The 11990-nt window shown below is 38.1% G+C and overlaps 1 protein-coding gene across 4 annotated transcripts in view; it reads left to right on the top strand.

The window, feature by feature from the left end:
* The window catches only part of MAP3K7 (mitogen-activated protein kinase kinase kinase 7), a 124916-nt gene that overhangs the window by 16933 nt on the left and 95993 nt on the right, over nt 1-11990 (top strand). For all 4 annotated transcript variants that reach the window (XM_006872163.1, XM_006872165.1, XM_006872164.1 and 1 more), the window contains exon 2: nt 10971-11081. In XM_006872163.1, the coding sequence (XP_006872225.1) occupies nt 10971-11081 (111 nt within the window). The remainder of the gene's footprint in view (nt 1-10970; nt 11082-11990) is intronic.

Below are 11990 nucleotides of genomic sequence, written 5' to 3'. Positions count from 1 at the left end.
TATATATATATATATAAAAGACACAATATTTGTTATTCCAACAGTTTTTCAGGTGTGTAATTTAGTAATATACTCTCTTGTTGGAAGACTTTTTCTTGTTTTCTGTGACACTCTTGGTTTGCCTGCCAATTTGTTAATCATTGTATTCTGCACAGTGGGAGGTCACCATGATTTGGAATTGACTTGATGGTAGCTAACAGCAATAACCATCACCTTTGTCTTCCCTCACAACTGTTATCTCCTAACTGATCTCCCTGTTTATGTATACTCTGGCTTTCTACTCCCGTAAAGATTTACACCCTCGGAAACCCTGTACAGGGTCGCTATGGGTCGGAACCGACTCGACGGCACTTAACAACAACAATAACAACAACAAAGCTCCACTACAATCCATTCTTCTCATAAGAGAATGGTTTTCTTTTTAAAATATAACTCACATTACGTCTTTTCTTCCTAAAAACCTAAAGCCTCCTTAAACATCATTTCCCATGGCACTTAGACTGCAGTCTTATGCTCCTTTTCCTGGTGCATCCCTTCAGGATCTGGCCCCCCTCTCTCTAGCAGTATCTTGGATCATTCTTCCCTTCTGCCATTGTATAAACCACGCAAAACTCTCCAAGCATTTCTCTAGGTCATCATTAAACTCTTAACTTACTAAGTGAAGTCTTCTGACTGCCCTGTCTAAAATTGTGTGTGAGGTGAGAGGACTGTGCATTTGTTTATGGGCCTGTGTGCACAGACACGCACACAATTATACCCCTTTTTATTTGCAGATCATTTTCTAGAATGTACTTTTTTCTTATATATCTTTTTTTTTTGCTGTGTTTTTATTATGTTTGTTACTTTTTCTCCATGAGAGTATAATGAGATCAAGGTTTTGGTCTGTATTGTTCACTAATAATATATCTTCAGTGCCCAGAGCAGCTCCTAGCCAACAGATGGGACTCAGATATTGTTTTAATAAAGAAATAGACTTTTTAATATTTGTTTGGGCTTTGTCCATTAGTTGTTTGTTCTCCCTAATCTTTGGTTAGTTTCTTCTTCTACTCAGTTATCAAATATTCTCAGATGACCTTCCCATACTGTTATGTGCCACTGAGTTGGCTCCTACCCATAGCAACCCTGTCTGTGCACAGCAGGATGAAACACTGCCTTCACAGTCCTGTGTCATCCTCACAATTGTTGTCATGCTTGAACTGATTGTTGCTGCCACTGTGCCAATCCATCTCATTGATCTTCCTCTTTTTTGCTGACCCTCCACTTTCCCATGATGTCCTGCTCCTGGTACCATGTCCAAAGTATGAGAGATGAAGTCTGGCCATCCTGGCTTCTGAGGAGCCTTCTGGCTGTACTTCTTCCAATACAAATTTGTGTGTTCTGGAAGTCCATGGTATTTTTAATATTCTTCTCCAACACCATAACTCAAATCCATATGAGGCTGTTGAAAATACCTTGTATAGGGTTTTCAAGACTAAATCTTGTGGTTCGTAGTCCAGTGCTTATCCTATGGAGCCACCACATGCTAAATTGGTTAAGCCTGTTCCAACCCATATCGACCCTGTACAGGGTTTCTGAGGAGTGACTGGTGAGCTTGAACCAACAACTTTGCATTTCAAACTGACTTTGCAGTCCAGCACGTTAACTCACAGTGCCACATATTTTGCCCATGTTGTTGTTGTTAAGTGCAGTTGAGTCGGTTCCGACCCATAGCGACCCTGTACAGGGTTTCCGAGGGTGTAATTCTTTACGGGAGTAGAAAGCCTCATCTTTCTCCCGCGAAACGGCTGGTAGTTTCGAACCGCTGACCTTAAGGTTCGCAGCCCGATTCGTAACCACTATGCTACCAGAGCTCCTTATTTTACCCATAGAATCCTTCAATATTTCAAGTCAAGGCTTGAGTTTTTTTCTTTAGTTTTTTCATCTTGGGAAATGCTGAGCATGATCATCCCTTTTGGTTTCATAACTCCTGGTCTTTGCACATTTCATTATAACACTTAACTTTGTCTTCTCGAACTACCCTTTGCAATTTTCTGTTCAACTCTTTTACCTCCTTCCTTCTTCCATTTGCTTTAACATCTCTGTGCTGGAGAGCAGGTTTCTGTCTTTTCTGACATCCATTTTGGTCTTTTCCTTCTTGTTTTCTTGATGACTTTTTGCTTTCTTCCTCTATGGTGTTCTTGATGTCATCCCACAACTATTCTGGTCTTTGGTCATTAGCATCTAATGCATCAAATCTGTCCCTGAGATGATCTTCAAGTTCAGGTGGGATACACTCAAGGTCATATTTTGACTCTCATGAATTTGTTTTAATTTTCTTCAACTTCAGCCTGAACATGCATATGGTCAGTTTCACAGTGTGACCCTGGCCTTGGTTTGTCTGATGATTTGGAGGTTTTCCACCGTCTCTTCCCACACAGTCAGTTTGATTTCTGTGTATTCCATCTGGTGAGGTTCATGTGTGTACTTGCTTATTATGATGTTTAAAGAAGGTATTGCAATAAGTGATTTGTTTTGCAGAGTTCTGTCATGCCATCTCCAGCATCATTTCTATCACCAAGACCATATTTTCCCACTACTGATCCTTTTTCTTTGTTTCCAGCCTTTGCATTCCAATTGCTGGTAATTATCAGTACATCTTGATGGCTTGTTTGATCAATTTCAGACTGGAAGAAGTTGTTAGAATTCTTAAATTTCATCACCACTGGCTCTAGTAGTTGATGTGTAAATTTGAATAATTGTGGCATTAACTCATCTTCTTCATAGGCATTTGAATATTATCTTATCACAGACAACATTATACTCCAAGATAGATTTTGAAATATTCTTTTTGATGATGAATGCGACACCATTCCTCTTCAATTTGTCATTCCCAGCATAGTAAACAATATGATTGTCAGATTCAAAATGGCCAGTATCAGTCCATTTCAGCTCACTCTACTAACTATGATATTTTTTATGTGCTCCATTTCATTTTTGACAACTTACAGTTTTCCTAGATAGATTCATACTGTGTACATTCCATGTTGCAATTATTAATGGATATTTACAACTGTTGCTTCCTCATTCCGAGTTGTGCCCCATCAGCAAATGAAGGTTCTGAAAGCTTTATTCCATTCACGTCATCTATTTTGAGGAGACAGCTCTTCCCCAGTTGTATTTTGAGTGCCTTCTAACCTGAGGGGCTCATCTTCCGGCATTATATCTGGCAATATTCTTGTGTCGTTCATCTTGTTTCAGTATTCAGTATTCTGGCGCTATCTGGCAGTGTTCTACTGCTGTTCATGCTTTCAGTGGCACTCCATTTATCCTCCTGTATTTGCATTGTCAACACCCTGCCCTGGAGCAGCTTCCTTCCTCTAACCTAAGACTCATTTTCAGTTACCTTTGCTTTTCTCCTGGCAAGAGTTCTTCTTTAGCTAGGGCTGAGGGAGTCTGGGATAGAGCCTTCCTCTGCCCATCTTTCTTGACACTATTTTTAACCCTTCTGCAGCTCCCATGTTGACAAAACACATTCTGTGAGGCTGCTTCACTCTGAGGTTGTAGATGCTAGGTGGGGAGTAGAAGCCCTTTTTGCCTTTGAATTCTTAAAGGAGAGAGGTCCTTAGACTCTTCATGGATGCATAAGCCTTTCATTCTCATCAGCTGGTTGGTGAGTATTTAAATAATTAAGTATAGTTGTTAAACATTTCTTCTCTAGTGTATCTTCATCCCATGAAAGCAGGAGTCATTTTTTTTTTTTTTTTTTAAGTTTCATTGTGAATTGAGTGAAACTTTACAGGGCAGATTGTCAGTTTTACATTCAATAAGTCATATTTTCTTTCATTGCTATGATTACAATATCCTCCATGTACTGTCAGTCAACAATATTTACCTTTACCTCTCCCCACCTTATTTTTTAATGTACACATGCAAAACAGAAAATACATATTCGTTTACATGTTCAAAGTTCACACTTTGCAAGCCAGCCTCCTGCATGCAGGTACACACAGCCTTTCTCAGTTCATGGATCTTGAGTCCTCAGCAGCTCTTTCTCTATGCCAACACCTCTGCCACTGTCTCTACTGTTGTCATTTTTCTGGTTAAGATACCACACTCCATTCAGGCCTCTCCCCTCTTGCTGTTCCTAGAGTCCTCTGTTCCTGAAATGGAAGATTAACTACCCTCCCCTTTTAATTACACGTCTTCTACATTTACAGTTGTGCTAGTCACAATTAATCCTGGTAACAGTTGTACATAATTGAATCATAAGATTCTAGTCCCATCCTTCCCCATTCCCTTTCACCAGACCCATCTGGAAAAGAGGAAAACTATTCAGTGGGGATTTCTTGCTCCCCTGATTCTGAAACTAAGCACACTTATGAAAGCTTTAAGTCAGCTACTCCGTGCCTTTATAGCCCCCCATCTTTGATAGCCAATGTCTAAGTTGCCCATCCTTATGAACCCTTTGTGCTGAGGAGACAAGCTTGATCCTTGATATGAAGAGAGTCCATCCCTTTCGGTTGGAATTTTGAGCAACTACATCCACAAGCCAAGTTCCAGTTCATCAGATTGTAGCAATTTACGCTTGTTTCCTATATCAAACTTCTTTATCTTCATTTGGCCGAGTTCAGGTTAACCAGGCCAGATGGGTATTATCTGCAGGTTTGGGAGTCCTCACACCTCCCCCCACTTCAGACCAGCTGGCCACTTCACTCTCGGCTCTAGCCTTTGGTGATTAGGTCAGTGCCCATGGGCTTGTGAGTTCACACGCCTCCCTAAATGTCAGACCAGCCAGTCCTACCTCTTCTCTCTTGCATCTCAGGGTCAATAGGTGTCTATGAACATGGCTAAACTCAGCCCATGTCGTCAGTGCTGTGTTTCCCTCAGGTGTCACTTATTTATATATGCATTTTTTTCTTTTTGCCCATAATATCTCTATCCCTTTAAAAAAATGTGAAGTTACTTGTTGATACACAGAAATTGTTTAAACATTGGCTCTATGCTTAGAACCTCACTGTCCTTTGAATTCACAGCACTGATTATTCCTGTATTTCAGTTTATATATATAACCTTGGACATTTTTGCCATTCTTTATTACTATTTTAGATGGTATTGTTTCATCATTCATGTGAGATATCACATGGTTCTAAGGCAAGTGATGCCTTAGGGAGCTCAGTGGCTCTGTGGGATAAGCACTAGACTGTGAATTGCAAGGTCAGTGGTTCATGCCCACCTGCCTCTCCACAGGAGAAAGATGAGGCTTTATGCTTTTGTAGAGATTTACAGCCTGGGAAACCTTGTACAGGGGTGCTATGATTTAGAACTGACTGGACAGCATTTAGTAACAACAATAAGGCAAGTGGAGGCTTCATGAAGTCATGGGCCTTCATCTTACATGAATATGTCTGTTTTAAATTTCGGGGTGTTCTAAAAATTGTTTCATTAAGCAAAAGGGTGAGTTTTGCTCATATCTTCACGTACCCTCCCTTTGTCTCCGTGGTTTTAAGTAGAAAGTTCCGTGTCAACCAATACTTCATCACTAGGTGGCACTTATGCATCACTGATAGTCATAGAGTTGTTGTTACAAGTGTATGATCCACAAATATGGATAATATGTGCAATCCCTACATGTACAGTTGGGAATCTATATACTTGAGAATAAGTAAGTAAGACAAAAGGAATCTAAAGTATCAGTTGTTTTGATGTATTTGTAAATACACAGTGTTGGAGAATATATTCAAAATTACTTCATAATCTATTTCATAGTTAATAGTAATATCAACAAGTAGGCAGGTCTTCATGCATACTTGTTGATATTAGCCTACTGTTGCCATAAACCTGAATTTTGTTTCAGATCTGTTTGCAGTTCACCTTAGTCCATTTTGAGAGAATACAGCACTACAGACAGTTTCTTACACTATTTCATAGTCAACTCCAAGCACTTACTTACTGTTCTTTGCTAGTATTTAAGAAAATGTCTAGTATAGTATTATATTAATCTATGAGCTCAGTAGATATCCACTGAGGAAAGTGTGATCATCTGCTTTTTTAATTGATTTTGAGAAAACCTATGTTCATAGACATTAACTTGTCCAACATTAAAAGCTAATAGGTAGTCAGACCCTATATTCAAACTCAAGTCTGTTGGGTTCTCAAACCTGTAAATATATAATTCTCTCCATTATCTGAATGCATACTTATTCATAATGTAGACAGATAGTACAAGTGACTAATGTTGATGCCTTTTCCTGTGAAAAAGCATGTAGTAAGCCAAACAGCCAGAGGACCCTTAGTACCCAGGGATGTTGTTCTACACCAAATCAGTTTCAACTCCTAGTAACCCTGTGTAAGCTTTCCAAAAATAGGTGGTGGGTTTGAACTGATGATCTTGCAATTAGCAATCCAGTGTTTATCCTACAGTGCCACATGAGGACGGGGAGGATTAAATGTGTTAATATATGAAAGGCACATAGAATAGTCCCTAGCACATAAGTGTTCAAGAAAGGTTAGCCTTTTGGCTGACTTTATGGAGTGAGCAGTGTTAAGAAATATTTATTCAGTTTTGTGTGTGATTTTTGAAGTGGAATTTGAGGTATGAATACAGTTTCATACATTTCAGTTTGTAACTGTTGTCCTGACGTAATTATTACTAGCGTCTCTTTTTACTAAGTACTCTAAGTTTGATAAGAAATTATTTGATCACCTTAGGTTTATGCCAACATTTTATTCATAGAAGTTTGTCTAAACTCTTTGAGGGGAAGGTGTCAGTGCTACTTTCTTATAGGGGTGATGGTGGTTGTTGTGTTGGGAAATTGGTTCCTACTCATAGCAACCCTGTATAGGATTTCTGAGGCTGTAAATACAGGAGCAGAAAGCCTCATCCTTCTTCTCCCTAGGAGCAGCTGACGGGCTCCAACTGCCAACCTTTCAGTTAGCAACCCAACTCATAACCCACTGTGCTACCAGGGCTCCTTTTCTTATAGGTGAAGGGCTTTTATACATATGTGTGTGTTGTGAATTAGGATTCCTAACGTTCTGGTGATTCTGGTGTTAGTCTGCCTGGCATCAAAACTCACTCTACCACTAAACTAGCTGTGTGGCCTTGGGCATGTTACTGTACTTGTTTAAACCTACATACCCATTGCCAGAGAGTCAGTTCCAACTCATACATATTATTGCTGTTATGTGCCATGGAGTTGGTTCCAACTCATAGCAACCCTGTACAGGGTTTCTGAGGCGGTAAATCTTTATGGGAATAGAAAGCCTCATCTATCTCCCGTGGAACAGCTGGTAGTTTTGAACTGCTGATCATGAGATTAGCAGCCCCATTCATAACCACTGTGTCTTGTTTCTCTGGTAGCATAGTGGTTACCAACTCATACATTGCGTTCCTGTATATAGAGTTCTCAAGGCTGTAAATCTTTACAAGAGAAAAAAGCCTTATCTTTTATAGCCGTAAAAAGATGATGACATTATACCTGCCTCCTATGGCTGTGTAAATGAGGTAATGTACATAAAGCATTTAGCTCAGCACTTGTTACATAGAAAGTACATAATAAATGAGAGCTGTAGAGGGAATGAGTGCTGTAGCTCTTGAGGATAAACACTGGACTACAAACCACATGGTAAGCAGTTTGAGCCCATCAGCTGCTCTGCAGGAGGAAGATAAGGCTCCCACAAAGATTTACAGCCTTGGAAACCCAATACAGGGTCACTATGAGTCAGAAATGACTCCTAAATATTAACAACCACAACATTGAGGGAGCTAAAAGGCCCTGGTGGCACACCATTGAAGAGCTGGACTATTAACCAAAAGACTGACAGTTTGAACCCACCCAGCAGCTCCCAGGGAAAGAGACCTGGTGATCTGCTTCTGTAAAAAATTATTGTTGTTAAGTGTCTTCAAGTCAGTTTTGACTCCTAACAACAGTCGGTCCTCGGAAACCTATACAAGGTCGCTATGAGTTGGAACCAACTCTACGACACTCAACAACAACAGCCCTATGTAGGGTTTCCAGGGAGTGGCTAGTGAGTTTGATGCATTGACATTGTGGTTAGCATTGCAGTGCTTATCCTACAGCTCCATACAAAGACTTACAGCCTATGAAACCATATGGACTCTCTCTGAGTAAAAAACCATGAAATCTCTGTGAGTTGAAAATCAACTTGGTGGTACCTAAAAACAACAGCAACACAAGGAAGGAAATTTTTAACTTAAGGTCAAGGCCTGATACAGAGTGCCTAGATCTTTTGGAAGTTGGGAGGTATTTACTTAACTGAAGTCCCTTATCATGATAAAACCTAATGACTTTATCCTAACAAGTATCAAGTAACAAAGTTGTGATTTGCCTTATTTATATTATAAAAATATTCAAATATTTATAAAAGTAGAGGCATAATGAACTTCCATGTAACCAGCAAGGATTCTTAGAGGTGCAGTGATTGCTTGACTACTAACTGAAAGGTCAGTGGTTAGAAACCAGCAGTTAGCCTTGGCCATCTGCTCCTGTTAAGATTGTTATTGTTTGGTGCTGTCCAGCCAATTCCTTCTCAAAGCAACCCTGTGTAAAACAAAACGAAACACTGCCCAGTCCTTCGGTTAGCATTCCAGTGTTACAATTTGTTATGCTGGAGTCCACTGTATCAGTACAGGTTCTTTTTTTTTTTTTTTTTTTTTTGCTGACCCTCTATTTTATCAAGTCTAGTGACTGTGGCCCCTTCTGATAACATGTCTAAAGTATATATGACTGAAGTCTCTCCAGCCTCGCTTCCAAGGAGCATTCTGGCTGTACTTCTTCTAGGACAGATTTGTTTGTTCTTCTGGCAGTCCACGGTACTTTCAGTACTCTTTGTCAACGTCGTAATTCAAAGGTATCAATTCTTGGGTCTTCCTTATTCATTGTTCAGCTTTCACATGAATATGAGACAATTGAAAATGCCATGGCTTGGGTCAGGTACACATTAGTATAAACCTATGCTCAAAGTGACATCTTTGCTCTTTAACATTTTAAAAGAAGTCTTTTGCAGCAGATTTGCCCAGTGCAAAACTTCATTTGATTTCTTGAGTGCTTCTTCTATGAGAGTTGATTGTGAAACCCAATAAAGTGAAATCCTTGACAACTTTCATCTTTTCTCCATTTACCATGATGTCTGTTGGTCCAGTTGTGAGGAATTTTTTTTTTTGTACATTGTGCTGTAATCCATACTGAAGGCTGTGTTATTTGATCTTCGTCAGTAAGTACTTCAAATCTCTGATTTCAGCAAGCAAGACTGTATCATCTGCATAGGTTGTTAATGAGCCTTCCGCCAATCCTAATATTGCATTCTATGTGTAGTCCTGCTTCTTGGATTATTTATTCAGCATAAAGATTGAATGACTATGATGAAAAGATTCAAGCCAGATGTACACCTTTTCTGATTTAAAATTTCTGCCTCTTGGTCTAGGTACAGTTTCTGCATGAGCACAATTACATATTTTGGAATTCCCATTCTTCACAGTGTTTTCTGCTGTTTGTTATATAATCCACATAGTCAGATGTCTTTACATAGTCAATAAAATACAAACAAACATTTCTCTGTTATTCTCTGCTTTCATGCAAGATCCGTTTGACATCAACAATGATAATCAGTTATTCCATATCCTTTTCTGAACCCAGCTTGAAATTTGAGCAGCTCCCTGCCGATAGGCTGGTGCAGCTGTTTTTGGATTATCTCCAGTGAACTTTTACTTGCATTTGATATTAATGATATTGTTTGGTAATTTCCACTTTCTCGTGGACACCTAGGAATCCCTGTGGGGCATTTCTACTCTGTCATATAGTGTTGCTATTAGTTGGAATCAACATCACACAACAACATGTATTCATTAACTTCAACAATAATACAATACGAGGGGGATTCCAAAAGTTGATGGGAAAATGCCAATATTTTTAATTCCATGTTTTCATGAACTTTTGGAAGTCTTTTTGTGTATGACCAGTCTTCTTTTATGGCCCTGTTGTTGTTGTTGTTGTTGTTGTTATGTGCCATGGAATTCCGACTCATAGCGACCCTGTATAGGGTTTCCAAGGCTGTAAATCTTTATGGGAGCTGAAAGCCTCATCTTTCTCCCGTGGAACAGCTGGTAGTTTCGAACTGTGGACTCTGAGGTTAGCAGCCCGATTGGTAACCACTACGTTACCAGAGCTCCTTTTTATGGCCCTACTGAGGTATATTTTACCGTACAAAATTCACCTATAGCCATCACCATGGATCAGTTCTTGAGTATTTTCTCAGTGGCAACTCAGTTTTCAGTTGGTGTGTTAGGATTTTTACTATCCTCTTCCCAGGCAACCGCTGTGAATACTTATAATTGTCTTTTCTGTACTTAACATATAAATCGAATCATACAGTATATGTGGTTTCTTACGTTTGATTTCTTCACTTAGCAGATTTTGAGGTTTTTCTGTGTTGTCGTTTTCTTTTTTTGCTGATAGTATTCTGTTGTATAAATATGTATTGCATGTTATCTATCCTTCACCACAGCCAATGTTTTCATTTGAATTTTTATGCTTTCCCCTCTGCCCCTTACCCTTACTGAATTCTTCAAAAGCCAGTTTTAATTTCTTAAATATGATAGTATGAAACAGTTGCTATATTTTCCTGCTTTTTATTTTTATTTTTCTGTAGCATCTTCTCATTCATCTTGCCTATTTTAATTTGTTTTCTACATTTAACAGATTACTGTGCTTGTACCTCAGTGAGTCATTTTTTGTTGATGCTCATAGTTTGGATTGAAATAAGGAGATGTCTTAACTATAAACTTCCAAATACAAAAAATAGTGTATATTTTATCATCTCACTATATTGAAATTTTTTATTTTCTCAGTGAGAAATCCAGATACTGCTAATTCTAAAATTTTCCTGGGTAAATCTTTCTGACTGGTGTTAGTGTTATATGCTTGGCTGATCTGTTTGTTTCTGATTATTGTGTTTTGTTTTTTTTAACTCAGGTTGTTGGAAGAGGAGCCTTTGGAGTAGTCTGCAAAGCTAAATGGAGAGCAAAAGATGTTGCTATTAAACAAATTGAAAGTGAGTCTGAAAGGAAAGCTTTCATTGTTGAGGTAAGTTAAGGTTTCATAAGTTCTTCAAGTTTAATATTTTTTAAAAGGATTGTTTTTCAGTTGTCATTCATCTGCATACCTGAGTATCAACAGTTTGGTTGAACCATGGTAATGACATTGGAACATTTTTTCAATCACACTCTTAATTTTGATTAAAAATTAGGGGAAAAAAACCCCAAACACTCAACTACGTAAGTGAATTCATTCTTGAATTAAAATACAGTCTCATCCATGTAATTAAAATTGTTTCAAGGTCTATAATTTTAATTTTGAAATAAAGAGGAAATTGTATTCTCATTATTTAAAATTAAGGTAAATTTTATGCATTTATATTTAACTGAATACTGTTATAAATCCAAATGAGATTATTTTAAGAAAAAATGTCAATTTGTTTTTTTCTCATTTAGTATGAAAATTTATAATTCTGTTCTCTTTCTGATTTGATGATGAAGGAAAATTCAGTAATTATGGTATATTGTATTGTCAGGTTTTTTCCTTACATTATTAACTTATTATTATTTTTATATTCGCATACCATATTGATTAGATCAATATTTCAACCACATTTTAACCTTACTGATCAGTGGATAATTAAGCCTTACCTTATAAACCTTTAGATTTATATCTATGCCTTCTTTTAATCATAGTTTCAAAATAAATTCCATAGCTTTTTCTGTACAATATGGAGAAATGAGACTTGTTGATGTGATCAGATAAATTTATATTGCTTGATTGAATTGAGATATACTGGGGAATGGTTTGTTATACCATCATGAAGAAAGATGATATCTACTAGTGTGCTTTGTAGTCTAATCTCAGCCTTCCCTTTGTTTAATAATTTCGATAAAGTCGTGTGTGTTGTATTGCGAGTTTCACAAACCTGTGAGTTAGCTGTAGGAATTATGAATC

Source organism: Chrysochloris asiatica, unplaced genomic scaffold, assembly GCF_000296735.1.
Source record: "Chrysochloris asiatica unplaced genomic scaffold, ChrAsi1.0 scaffold00185, whole genome shotgun sequence".
In the NCBI taxonomy this organism is placed as follows: Eukaryota; Metazoa; Chordata; class Mammalia; order Afrosoricida; family Chrysochloridae; genus Chrysochloris; species Chrysochloris asiatica.
The sequence above is the reverse complement of the archived record's forward strand: the minus strand, read 5'-3'. Positions and strand labels throughout refer to the sequence as shown.